General features: G+C 43.2%; 1 protein-coding gene across 1 annotated transcript in view; it reads right to left on the bottom strand.

The window, feature by feature from the left end:
• Window positions 1-2,463: 2,463 nt before the first annotated feature.
• Window positions 2,464-14,413, bottom strand: part of OGA (O-GlcNAcase) — a 30,592-nt gene continuing 18,642 nt past the window's right edge. The window contains exons 11-16 of the mRNA XM_056120308.1: window positions 12,999-13,084; window positions 11,933-12,037; window positions 10,540-10,625; window positions 9,724-9,916; window positions 5,425-5,584; window positions 2,464-3,273 (exon numbers count right to left, since the gene is read on the bottom strand). Of these exons, the coding sequence (XP_055976283.1) occupies window positions 3,137-3,273; window positions 5,425-5,584; window positions 9,724-9,916; window positions 10,540-10,625; window positions 11,933-12,037; window positions 12,999-13,084 (767 nt within the window). The 3' untranslated portion in view covers window positions 2,464-3,136. The remainder of the gene's footprint in view (window positions 3,274-5,424; window positions 5,585-9,723; window positions 9,917-10,539; window positions 10,626-11,932; window positions 12,038-12,998; window positions 13,085-14,413) is intronic.

The following is a 14,413-nucleotide window of genomic DNA, read 5'->3' on the forward strand; positions in this document are numbered from 1 at the left end:
GCGGACTCCCGGCGGCCCCGGCCCCGCCCCTTAAAGGAGCCGCCCGCGCCGGAGGCCCGAGAGGGCGAGTGCGGCCGGGCGCCCCTCGCCCCGGCGACGGCGTACCGCCGCGGGAGGGGATCGCGGAAGCGCGGGGTTGGGATCCCAGCTCAGGGCCTTGCTCACTTCCTCGCCCCGGGCGCTCTCCGGGCGGCTCCGGTCTCCCCGGTCTTCTTGGGTCTCTAGCTCCTCCTTCGCCTCTACCTTTCCCTCTCCCGCAACAAAGGTTAAAAAAGATTTGGTTGATAAAGGAAGAATCCAGCTTCTCCAACCAAGGCAAGTCTCAGGACCGCCTATTTAAGCGAAGGGAGCGCACTCAGACGTGTCTTTGCTGAGCCCAGGAGCCCGAAGACGCCTTCCCCTCAACCCACTCTTCCCTCCTAGATAGCAAGCTTCGGGCCTGGATTTAGAACCCAGAATGCCCATCTTCCTGGCAGGGAGCTTGCTCTTAGTTAAGGAGATTAGCCCAGATCGTGGCACTGTTGCTCCTGGAGGACATGAACGTTTCCGCTTGTTTTGCTTTGTGGGCCACACGGAGCGTCGCTCAGGAGTTACTCTATGATGATGCTCAGGGACCCCGCCTGGCAGCTCCTTATGGAAGTCTTATGAGGTGCCAGATATCGAACCCAGGCTGGCAGCCTGCAAAGCAAGCACCCTACCCTCTCTCAGTCCCCATCTTTTGACCATATAAATGCAAAACTACCCTCAAATGGCCCCTGCCTTGGACTCCTTGATTTCATAATTTGCCCTATTTCCATCTTACACCTTTTTACTGAGGCTTGGACAAACTCGGGTCATTATTCTTTATGTGGCAGGAACTCACACAAAGGAGCTGCCTAATTCACACCAAGTTATAACCATTAAAGTCAAGAGCCAGTCTGTCTGCTTTTCTTAGCCTTTGCCTCGCCTTTAGAAAACATTTCCCTAGAGATCTGGGGCGTGGAAGAGGCCGCCTTGAACATCCGGTTCCTGCTGGACGGCTGTAGAGGGGTAGCACACTTGCTCCAAGAGGAGGCAGGGTTGACGGGAGGAAAGACGGGAGGAAAGGCAGGAGGCAGAAGAGGGAGGTTTATAAAGAACACCACCAAATTGACTTCAAGTTTTATTTGCCTCTTGCATGGTCTTCAGATAGTTTTACAGTCTGTTTTCTACAGGAACTGAGCTGTGATCTAAACAATCAATGAAATGTCATTCCAACCTTAATAAATATTCGTAACCATAGAAGATAGCATAGCACTTTATACAATCCTACAGTGATGAAGGTGCAGGCCTGGACACCAGCTTCGTTGCTGGCATCTGTGACCAGAAAACCAGCGAAAGTGATTATTAAAAGCCCAGATAAAGCCGTAAGCAGTTATTAAAAATCCTGATTCCATAGGAGGCTGACCCTGAAATCCTCCAGATAAATACTAGAATTTCCACAAGTGTACAAAATGTACTTAAAAGATAAAAACCAAATGATTATTAGGTCATTTAAAACAATATAGTGATCTTCCCTTCACCTCAGTCCTTGAAAAAAACAAGTTCCAGATTTCCAATACATCATGTTCTTTTATGTGCTGAAGGTTCTGCCATAAAAATGAAGATCCTTCCTTCCTCCCACCTCTCCTATTCAATGCACATTCACAGGTCTTAAAGTCACGTAGGTACCATTAGGTACAATGCTTTCATATTCAATGCCCACACTGATGGAATTCTATGATGAAAAATGATCCAAGTTTTCTTCTCCTTGCCTCTTTCTACCTCAGCTCAAAGTTAAACAGCTGATTAAAAAAAAAAAACTGCAAGGAAGCAAGATAACAAATTAATGTTATGAATCTCTGGTCATAGAAGTCAGCCAGCCATGATGAAAAAGTGATTCCTGCAGAGAATACCTGTTAAGCCTCATGCTCATAACCCTTAAAAACACCAAATTTAAATAAAAATACATGAAGTTCTCAGAATCTGTGGTTAAAGGAAAAAGAAAAGGGCAACCATAGCAATGGTTAAAAGTGTGCTCATTCTTTTAAAAACATACAAACATGCAAGAATTAAAGACTGATTTAATAAAACCAGTAGTAACAGGTCTTGAAATTAAAGGACAACTGACCTGAGGGCAAGAGAAACCAGTAAGTCCCTGCACCCTACCAGGCAGATGTCAAAATTAACATTTCACATGCTGACCTGCATTGAGGGTAATTTCCAAAAGTTAGTGCACTCTGCAACCATTAGTATTAAGTAGTCAGGCTCTCTACCCAAAGTGGTCACAGCCCGGGCCTAGGTAGGTAGGAGGCACTTCAAAAATAAAACATCTTAAAAAAAAAAAAAAGACAAAGGTAAAGAAAATCCACCTTCCATTGATATACATTATTCAAGGTGGATCCCTGAACCACACCTTTTCATTTTCAAAGAAAGAAATTACAGAAACAGTAAACACAAAGGATAGTCAGGTCACAGGTAGTTTATGTACAAAAATTTTACAAGTTTGTAATTTTTAGGCTTTGCCACAAACAACTGCACATCTGTCCCTACAAAAGCACAACATGCCTGAACCAATGGTCATTATAGGAGACGACTGGCTGTGGCTTACAAAAGGCAGAAAAACTATCCATAACTGAAACTGTTTATTCAGCTTTTAACCATGCTGCAGTCATCCCACAGAGAATCGCCACCTTGAAGCCTCTGAAGCTCACTAAATCTTTCTTATCCCTGCCAAATCCCCAAAGAATGAAAAATACTTCATTCAATTAAGCAGAGGAGGATGACAAATGTTGATCACTCTTAGGTGAGAAATGCAACCACACTGGATGCCTAAAATAGTGCCAACTACATTTATTGGCCCCCCTCCCTGTAAGCCCACGTAAAAAGTCTTGACACCTAATTCAAGACACAAAATAAGGAGGCCCATATCCCTGCTTCATGTAAGATTTGAGGCAATACTATCTTCTTCCAACCTGTGAGTAGTCTGAGTGTGAGATTTCAACAGTCTTCTTTGTTTCCAATCCCAATTGGCCGATCTGCTGTCACTCCAGAGGCTAAACTGCATGAAGACCCTTCAACACCACCCACTAGGTGAAGTTAAGAGACTTTTGGACAGTTTACAGTTATGACACAAATGTTACAGGCTTCGACCAAGTATAACCACATCCTTCGGAAATCCTTCCATTTTTGCAATTTCGAAACAGCCTAACTTGCTGTAAAATTCCAGAATTCTTTTATCATCTGGTCTTACTTCACAGAAAGCCCCCCTCGAACCTACAAATAAAACAAATAGTCAAAATATAAGTAAATGCATGGACATAAATTAAATTAAGTGATTAAGTGATTAATAGTAGTTTACTTCAAAATTTAATAATATTTAACAACACAAAATACTACAATGGTAACTATCTTTGAATGGGGGTGGGAGGCAGGTTTCCCACGCAGTGGTTCAGGGGTCCTGGGGGGACACCCCCAGAGATAATCAACTTGGAATGGGGGATGGAACAGCTAAATGTTGGGACCTGGTGACACAGATCACTAGGGCCACTCCTGGCAGGGTTATGGATGAGATGGAATTTATGTGGTACAGATCATCAAATAATTGGGCCTCCTTTCATTTCGTGCACTCCTGGTAAACTCTCTCTGGGGAAGTGTTGGGCACATCTGGCTGGGTCCAGTGGTGCCAAGTACCCCACAGAACCAGAGAGCAAATCCAGGCCTCCATGATGAAAAGTATATTTTGCACTAGCTCAGCCCACTGAGCGACCACCCTGGCCCAGGGGAAACTAACATTAAGTGAAAGGTATACTAATTTGAATGCAGTGATTATTTAAAATATAGACAATTCTTTATTTTTGTGCCACACTCAGTAGTGCTCAGGGACTACACTCCCACACTCCAACTCAGGGAACCTTGCAGTGCTCAAGGTGCCATACAGTCCTGGAGCTTCTGCCTGCAAAACAAGTATTGGAGTTGCCCCATCTCCTTTTTATTTGGTTTTTGGGTCACACCAGGCAATGCTCAGGGGTTACTTCTGGCCCTGCACTCAGCAATCACTCCTGGCGTTGAACAAAGATCATATGGGATGCTGAGGATCTGAACCTGGGTTCACCACATGCCAAGACAAGTGCCTTACCCTCTGTCCTATCTCTCTGGCCCATCTTCCTTTTCCGATTTTTTTTTTTGTATTTCAGTCACACCTGGCAATGCTCAGAAGATCATAAGGGATGCCAGGGATCCAACACAGGTCAGCTGCGCGAAAGGTAAGTGCCTGCTGAGCCCTTTAAGCTTTCTCCTTGGAACCATAATGTACTTCTTGGAGCTGGAGAGATATCTTAACAGGATAACTGCTTGCTTTGTATGCAGGAAGCCCAGTTTCAATTTTCACACCAAATGGTCCCCAGTCCATTTTAGAATGTGATTTAAGTTATTACATTATATATATATATATATATACATATGTGTATATATATGTGTGTGTGTGTACATACATATGTACGTATATGTATAAAAATGCTTAGCTTTGAACCTGGGTTCACCACATGCAAGATAAGTGCCTTAACCTCTGTACTACCTCTCTGGCCCAGAAAAAAAGAAAGTCTTAACTGTCAAAAGTGCCTCCACTGAAAATTGTAAAAACTCAACATGTGGGGCCAGAGTGATATAGTACAGCAGGTAGCCTGCTTGCCTTACACGTGGCGGATGTGGATTCGATCCAACTGCCTATAATTCCTGAGTATAGAGCCAGGAGTAACCCCTGAGCATCACCAAGTGTGGCCCCAAAAGAAAAAAAATAAAAATTCAACATGAGCACAACATCCTCATAAAAGAAAACCTTTGGGGAAGAGGTTGTAAGAAAACTCAAAGCAAAGAACACCTTTACCATTTTTTTAATCAAGAACTTCTGAGACACCAAAGGCAGAAACTTTCAATCTGTAGTCAATAAAACCTGAAAGTGCTATATATTCTAAGACATACCTCATACTTAATTCAGTTCAAGCCCAACTCTGAGGAATTATATTTTCTTCAGTTGTTCAAAGTATTTCATGTAAGAGTGACTCAAATGATAAAATGACTCAAATGATAAACATACAACAATCCTCTAATGGGGATCAAACCAGATGCTCATTTTTGTGTTACCCAATAGTTAAAAGGGTTGTTCTAATTTATTCTTCTTTATTTTTATTTTTGGGGACCACACCTTTGATCAGGGCTGATTCCTGATTCTGTGCTCAAGGGTCATTCCTGGTGGTACTCAGGGGAAAACATGGGGTGCTGAGAATCAAACTGGGGTTAGCCACATGGGAGATAAGCACCTTACTCGCTGGACTATCTCTCTGTCCTTTAACTTTTATTTTAACCCCTACAATATAATTCTGTCTCTACCATGTTCAAACAGAAGGAACTCCATAAAGATGTACTCACCATTAGCCTTCAATGAAGACAGAAGACAAGCCATCATGCTTTTAGCTACACTTGGGTCAGTCACTTTCTTGTGAATATCCATCTTTATCAGAGAAGGAAAGTTGGCAAGGAAAGTTTCTGGTAACACTTCCTGTTCTTCATGGAAACTCAACATTATTTTCTGTAACAATCAGGAAGAATCTCTTGAAGGAAATACAGATATACACATACACATACATATACAGACGCACATATGTATAATCCAAGTATTGAACTTAACAATAGAATATTCAATAACTCTTCCAGTTATTTTATAATGATCACAGATAAATTAGTTTATAATTTTAGCTGAAGCATTTTCAGTGCTAAAAGGTTTATTGTGCCTTACTCTTCAAGCCTATGCTATCCCCTAAACATGTGTTTCATTTGCTAATTGTATTGTGACTTTTTTCTTTCCTTCCACTCCGGAGAAGCCCACGTTCTCACTTGAACACATATTTCTACTCTTTCTCTCCTACAACATCTTTGTAAGCAAGCTTCGTCTGATAAAACTTGGGGCGAGGGAGATAATACAGGAAGTAAGGCGCTGGCCTTGCACTCAGCAGACCCAGGTTCAATCCCCAACACCCCTTATGGTCCTCAGAGTTCAGCACCAGGAGTGATCCAGAGTGCAGAGTCAGGAGTAACCCCTGGGCACCAACATGTGTGGCCCCCCCAAAACCAATTTCCCCCTAAAAATAAAGGTAAAGGTAAAGGCCCTCCCATTGATCATCGATTTGCTCGAGCGGGCCCAGTAACGTCTCCATTGGAGACTTTGTTGTTACTGTGTCTGGCATATCGAATACTCTCAGTAGCTTGCCCGGCTCTCAGAGAGGGGCGGAGGAATCGAACTTGGGTCGGCCATGTTGGCTGCGTGCAAAGCAGACGCCCTATCCGCTGTGCTATCGCTCCAGCCCTAAAGCCCCCCCTAAAAATAAAGAAAACAAAAAGAAGAAACTTTAGGACCCAGGATCGGTTCAGTGGCACTGCCTCCACCACAGGTAAGAGATTTGATCCTTGGCACCATCACTGAGTGCAACCCTGGCAACTCAGCTGTTTGGAATCACCAGCAACACAGCAAAGCATGTGCGCCCCTGGTAACGTAACCATGTATGCAGTACTACAACCAAGTGAACCATCTCACTGAAGCAGTAAGAGGTTGGGTTATAAAGTTTATTGCTTTTAAGCACATTTTAGCAACTCAAGGGAGGCCAGGAGACAACTCAAGGGGCAGAATGCATGCTGTAGGTATAAGAAGCCCGGATCAAAATAAAACTCCTTACAGATCTCGGAACCCAGCAGGTTTTGGCAGAAATCCCTCCAAATTTAATTGTTAAAACTTCAGAATTCCAAAATCACGTGGCCACTACTGCAGCTATGCAACACCATATGTTATTCGTAACCAGCAATAGAAAACAAATTGTCTAGTGTTGCCTTTTCAGCAGATCTGAGTGTTGGGGTAAAATCCCAAATAATAATGGTGGATCTGGTGTCAAAATACTGAATGCAATCAAAGTAGACAGAGAGTAATGTGGAAATCATCTGCCCCACGGGTAGAGGAGGGCGTGGGATGAGGGTATACTGGGGTTTTTAGTGGTGGAGAATGGGCACTGGTGAAGGTACGGGTGTTTCATTGTATGACCAAGACTTAAACCCGAAAGCTTTGTAACTGCTCCACGGTGATTCAATAAATAAAATTATTAAAAAATGAAGAAAAAAAAAAGTAAGGTGGAGTTCATGCCCAATTCAATCAACTAATCTAGTGGCTGAATAAATAGCAGTACTCCTACATTAAAAAAAAAAACCCTCCTTGGGGCTACAGAGATTGTGCAGCATGTAGGGCACTTGCCTTGCATGCAGCGAACTCAGGTTCAACCCCTGGCACTGCATATGGTCCCCAAGTTCCATTAGAAATAATCCCTGAACAGAGCCCAGAGTAAGCCCTGAGAACTGCTGGGTATGGCCCCCAAACACGCAAAATTACTTATAATGTACTGGGGCCAGATACCTCAGTGGTCAGGGGGCACACACAAAGCATGTATTTGAACCTGGGTACCATGTGGCTTCCTAAGCATCTGTGGGTGTGACTCTGGAGGCCCTGTCACATTGCCAGAATAGTCCCGGTGGTCCCTGGCACCACAGAGCTAGAGCAGCCCCAAAACCTTAAGCTTCTGCAGTGAACTGGCCCGGTCCAGTTTGGCCAAGTGTTTGCTGAGTAGCCCCTAGGTCTCTGAATACCATTTGGGGAAAGTCCTCCCTCCAAAACTGATCTGCTGAACTGTAGACCAAACTGACCAATGTGGAGCGTGAACTTTATAGAAAAGGAATTCCCTAAAGTGAGAACAGCACTGTTCCTGTCACAAAGTAACTCCCAAGAGCAGCTTAGCCCCATGACTCTTAGTTTGGAGCCACGTCTGGCAATGCTCCGGGGCTACGGGGTACTTCCCTATCTGTGCTGGGGCTAACAGAGGCTTTGCTGAAGGAAACAATGTAGTGCCAGGACTCCCACATACAAAGCCTTGTTCACTGAGTTGAGCAATCTCTGTCCTGTATTTTTTTTATTTGGGGGTTTCACTGCCAGATCACACCTGGCAGTGCTCAGAGGCTATTCCTGACCTGGAGCTCAAGAGTCAAACCTGGGTCTCCTGCAAGCAAAGCCAGTACTCCAGCTCTGGAGCTATGTTCTCTGGCCCTCCTCTACGTTTAACTACAATGAGGAAGCAAGCGAGCTGTCTAATCACCAAATAAAATTTTGTAAAAAACCCGCCTCCCTCTACCTTAACTTTGCCGAGTAACCAAAGAAAAAGATATAACATTCTTAATTCAGGTGCTCAAAGCTTAGGAAACACTTCTGTCTCACCCCCAGAAGTGCTCCAGAACCCAGAAGCCATGTGGTGCAGGGGACTGAAGCCAGAGCCTTCCACTTGAGCTACACGTGGGCCTTATCTACTGTGTTTTTAAATAATTAGAACACTCCCAAATCAAAATCTGTCTTGGGGCCTTGATGTGGCTCTAGTGGGAGAGCACATCTTCACTATTCGTGTGGCCCAAGGTTCACTCTAGAGCTAGAGAGACTATAGCAGACAGGGTGCTTGCCTTGACCGTAGCCAACCTAGATTCAATCCCCTGCATCCCGTATGGTCCCCCAAGCACGGCCAGAAATAACTCTGAGTGCAGAACCAGGAGAAAGCCCTGAGAAGTGCCAGGTGTGGCCCAAAATACAGAAGAAAAAACCCAAGGTACTTCCTACCCAGCCTCCCCCACAATAACCACCATGCATGATATCCCCCAAAAACAACCAGGACAACAAAAGAACCCTTTAATAAAATGAACATTATAGAAAACAATGAAAAATGTTTCAAGAATGATCCCTAATGTTTTGAGAGTAAGTCCTAAAAATTCTTTTCTGTAACAAACCCAGAAGCACTGTGATTTGACAATGTTTCTACTTATTTTTAATACGTATATTACTGGAGAAAACAAAAACCTCCATATTCCAAAGGATAGCATGGGTGCCTAAGCTGCCTGCCTTGCAAGCTTGATACAGCCTCCTGCGTGCACCAGGCACAATCTGAACAGCTGGTTTCTGTGCCCCCTAACATTGCCAAAAGTGACTTCCGGTCCTGTTGCCAGGTGTACATGCGCATCAAAAGAAGAGGTGCAGGGCCGGGAAGATAACACAGTGGGTAGGCACTTCTTGCTTTACATGAGACAGACCTGGGTTTGATTCCTGGCATCCTGTATGGTCTCTGGAGCACTACTAGGAGTGACTCCTGAACGAAGAGCCAGGAATAACCCCTGGGCATCATAGGTGTGGCCCCAAACAGAACAAACAAAAGGTGCAACTACCAGTGAATGTAACCAAAAAGATGTGCAAGCCCCACAGCCATAACCTGTGTGCCTCAACTAAAAGACCTCCCCCACCCCACCCGTGACCATGTGTGTAAGCACTACAAATAAAGGAGTACAAGGGCGAGTCACAGTACAGTTCAATCCCCACTACCCCAGGTGGTCCACTGAGCACTGCCAGGAAAGACCCCTGAGTAAGAGTCGGGGTAAGCCCTTAGCACTGCCAGCCAGCACGGCTCAAAAACAAGAACAAAAGGGAGTCAAACCTCAGTGAGCACCACATCCCAATGTGTGACCGTGAGGAGCAGCACAGCCGAGCGTGTATGAAAACCCACCCTGCAACTTCAATAACGACTACTGTGGGCATGGGGGGTGGGGGTGGGGGCGGCTCGGTAGCCACCTTCCATAGACTAATTCTGACCCACAGATTACCTCAGCCTCAGAAAGTTCTTTATCACCATTTGGCTTGGTATACTTCTCCTGCATGAAGGGAATCCAGGAAATTTTACATTTCTTAATGAAGGGGGTCACATCTACTGTGCCCAGGGCATAGCCACATATGCCATCTTCATCTTCTAGGACAAAACAGTAATCCAGGCTGAGAGAAAGCAGTCCTCCTACCAATCTGCTCAGAAGAAAAGAACAGTGAGTTTTCATGATACTAATACACACTTCCAGATTTTGGTGACTTAAGACCAGTTGACAACCAGTGGAAATTATATTGAGCCTAGGAAATTAAAAATATGTGCATATTAGGGCCTGGAGCAATAGTACAGCAGGTGAGCGCTTGCCTTGCATGCTGCTGACAAGGGTTCAATCCCTAGTACACCATTATGCCCCTTGAGCCCACCAGGAGAGATCCCTGAGCAGAGCCAGGAATAAGCCCTAAGCATCACCAGGAATGGTTAACCCCCCCTCCCAAATAAATGTATATATCCATGTTGGTTTTAATTTTATTAAAATTAAAGCGATGGGCTAGAGAGTACAGCCACGGATAGGGCAGGTATGATCCAGGTTTGATCTCCAGCATCCCTCCATCACTTCCAGGAGTAATTCCTGAAGGCAGAGCCAGGAGTAACCTCTTTGTATCTTCAGATGTGGCCAGGTGTGGCCCCCAAAGAAATAAAAAACTTAATGTGAAGTTTCTAAAGAAAATAATTTTCAGTCTTTGCTTCCCCTGATAAACATGGCCAAAAAATTATCTATTCCCAATTGAACAATACAATCCAAATTTATTTCATCACATACTTGTCTCCAATAAGGTCAGGCTGACTTTGAAAAGGTAAACCCACTCCATCGTCATACATTTCTCTGCAAATCTTGTACACGGAAGCCTGAAAATACAATCCAGTTAAACGACGCATCTAGAAAAATGGCCACAGAATCTTAACAGTATTACTGAATCTTGAGAAGTAATAAATGCCTGAATTGTCATATATAACACTCCTATTAGTTAAGTCAAGAGCTATTGACTGGAAGCTGGAGAGATAGTACAGAGAGTTAAGGTACTTGATCTGCCTTGCATTCAGTCAGTATCAGTTTGAATCTCCCACACATACAATTCCCAAGCACAGCCAGGGGTTATTCCGGAGCAAAGAGCCAGGCGTGGCCCCCTGAGAACCACTAGATGTGGTCCAATGCCCTGAACCCCTCAAAAAAAAAAAAAGAGGATTGAGTCATATTTGAAAACACAGTAGAAAACAGCATGGTCATAGTAAATATTTGAGAACTAATTTTGCAGAGGATAATTTTAGGAAGTCTCACAATCGAGACGTTACTGGGCCTGCTCGAGCACATCGATGATCAATGGGAGGACAGTGCAGTGCTAATTTTAGGAAGAAATTAAATTCAAAATGGCCATAAAAGCCAACAAATTATGAAGCTAAGTCTCCAGTTTTCTATATACCTGAAATGTTCTAAACATATCTTGAGGGCAAGGAAGATGGGTCATAGGGCTGTGGTGAATGCTTTGTAGGTACGAGGATAATTTTGAATCCCCAACACCACAGCGACTCCTGATACCACCACCCAGTGATACCCCCAACCCAGAACCAAGCTGAAAGAAGTCTCTGAACACTGCTAGGTATAGTCTAACAAAAAGTGAGACTCTACACAGATTTGTTTTCTGATTGCTGATTGTAGCTACCCGAAGACATTTCCCAGTTTGTAGACACTTCACAACCCAAAATTGCAGAATACTGGGACTAGTGAGCCCAATGGACTGGAGCCATGCTTTATATGCAGAAGTCAGGTTTGATCTCTGGTATCACATGATCTGAGCAGCACTGAGTGGGACGAGCCCTTCCCCCACTCACTCCCCAACATCACCAGCTGTTTCCCACCCCTCTCCTGCTGGGGAAAATAAAATTTTAGGGCCAGACAGTAAGGACATTAAGGAGCTTGCTGTGCATGTGGTCATCCCCAGTTAGGTCCTAGCACCGCATATGGTTCTCTGAGCACCACTAGAAATGATCGCTGAGCACAAGCCAGAAGTAACCCCAGAGCAGTGCTGGTTGTCAGCCCCAAAACTTAAAGCAAACTCCTATTTTAAATACAGAACTGACTCTTCTAAGCAGTATGTTAAAAAAAAATACGTATGCATCACAACCATTATATATCAAGCTAGAGGGTAAGCAATTACCTCATCTTTAGGAAAGTATGGTCTGATAGTATAAACTTTGGAGGTGGGAGTCAGTGGGGGTGGTTGAAAAAAGAGATCATTTGCCCCATCAATTGGCAGCAAACGCTGTGGAAAGGAAAAAAAGGGAGATGAATTAGTGGTCAGAAGATAGTCATTTCTTTAAATGGGTGTACACTGCAGATTACCAACTTAACATTAACTGCCTACTGCAGGCAGACCTAAAGAGGAGGGGTGTACTATGCTTTACTAATATAAACACCTCTTTGCTGGGGAAGGGGGTTGCTTCTGCATAGAAATTACCCAAATTGAGTTACATAGCTTTTGTTGCATATTAATAGCAATTTAAATTTACAGTAAAAAATAAAAACAAAAACAAAAAACTATTCCAATTATGATAAATTTTTTTTAAAACCAATCTTATATCAACCATCTCTACTAAAAGATGGCAGAACAGAATGTCAGGAGGAGAGGTTTGGTCTGAAGAGGGTTATCTGTCCAGGAGACGCTATATCCCCAAAGCAATGCGCTTCAGTTTGCTGTGCGCAGCAGAGCACCTGTTGGGGGGAGAAAAGTAGAGCACCCGAAAAGTCCATGAACAAATTCCAACACCAAAGGGCTTCAGGTTTTGTCCAATTTCCAATAAAACTATTCTTTGCGTATGTGAGCTTTATTTATGGGATAATTGGGAAAGCATCCAAAGGCCCTTCCACCAATCGTGCAACACAGTCATCTTTTTTGCTCATGGAGTTTCCACTGGCAGACAAGCATGCGCGCATTGTGCATTGCGGGCGCAGATTAAAATGCTGTGCGACCTGCAAAGAAACAATGTGAAGTGTATACCTAGAGCCGCTTGCGCTTCGCAGGCGCGGGGGAATTGGCAGCATCTCCTTCAGAAATTACTGTGAAAGAGGAGGAAAATTTAATGTAAAATTCAGCTATGTAACTAAATTGAATTTGGGACTAGAGAGCCTTCGGCAGACCAATCCTTCCAGCCATCTGATGCGCAACATAAGGTTTCTCATAAAACAAAGAAAATGTCAATTCAGTTGTGAATTCATATTGATACCTGGAACTCTCCTGCTAGACCACCTCTAAAGGCCCAGGGTTCTTGGTCTCCAATTAAGAACTGTGCTGAAGAATGACTACGACACCCTGTTGAGATCAGATCCAAGCGGAGAACGTTACGAGAAAGGGGATTTCCTGGGGTCTAAAACGTCCAACAAACTAACAAACACTTGTGGAAATAGCTTTCTAACTATAATAATCCAGGGTTTCAGGACAAGGCTGTGATAATAATTTTTTCAGTTATAATAGAACTTAAACATTGATCTTCTTTCCTCTGATTAGTGGAAATAATTTTTTAAGAATTCTATCCTTAAGTTATTAGGAGGAAAATATGAAGTCCCTCTTGGTCAAATTTAGAAATTCCCTAGATACAAGTATGAAAATTAAACTAGCTGCTTGCTCTGAAGTAAAATTATAGTTACTACAAAGGCAAATGAATAATATAATGGTATGTTATTATCACAGCCCATGAAGGAATTAAACCTGTCTGAAGTCACATTTTACATTTGGTGGAAGGGTACAGGAAAGGGGGATAAAGAGGAAAGGGTTGATCTTGTCAGAAAACTAAGGTCAACAAATAAACAAAGAGCATTTGTGTTCAGTAAATTGACGAAGAATTATAATTAGAATTTAATTTTTTTCCTGATAAGGATGTCCAAATTCAGATCTGGTTAGAAATAATACCAGTCTGTCAGAGTGTGGGAATTAAAATTTTACCAGAGTGAAGACATACTTTCTTAAAAGTATGACAATTTATAGCTTTACTAATCAAAATGGTGCACTGAAGACATGCATAGAAATGCATTATAGGAGTCAGCATTAAGGCAAACACTTAACCAACTTTCACAGATGATACGCAACCAATGAGATAATTAAAGGCCAAATCAGAATCAACTGCCTAGTCTTCTGACAAGATAAAGCAGCGCAGTATAGTTCTTTTCCATTTGAAGACAGCATTCTACCTCCTGTTCAAGTTAACAATCTCATCAGTACAAAATATAGTGTGCTAGTCAGACAGTCCCAAAGCAAACCAATTTTTTGGTTGATAATTCAGGTTCATTAGCATTATATCCAGCTTTGTCATTTTTTCAGGGGTAGGGGTAGTTTAGTAAAAAGACCATAATAATGTAGTACTTGTAAAATAAGTATGAAATAGGGTTCAAATTTAGGCTACACAAAGAAACTGCCCCATTCCATAGCTCAGTGCAAATTTACACTGCAGGGAAAAACTATCATCTCTCAAACTTTTAAGATGAGCCAATTTCCCCTACCCCTCACTTTGAGACTACAACATAACTAGCACTTACAACTATTACAATAAAAAGCTGCATGTACGAAGAGCTGTGTAAATGAAAACATGGTTAATGCCTGAGTCGCTGCGCAAACGTGACTTCAGTTCATGCCTACTATCCTTAC

Source organism: Sorex fumeus, unplaced genomic scaffold (genome assembly GCF_029834395.1).
Source record: "Sorex fumeus unplaced genomic scaffold, SorFum_2.1 ptg000043l, whole genome shotgun sequence".
Classification (NCBI taxonomy): domain Eukaryota; kingdom Metazoa; phylum Chordata; class Mammalia; order Eulipotyphla; family Soricidae; genus Sorex; species Sorex fumeus.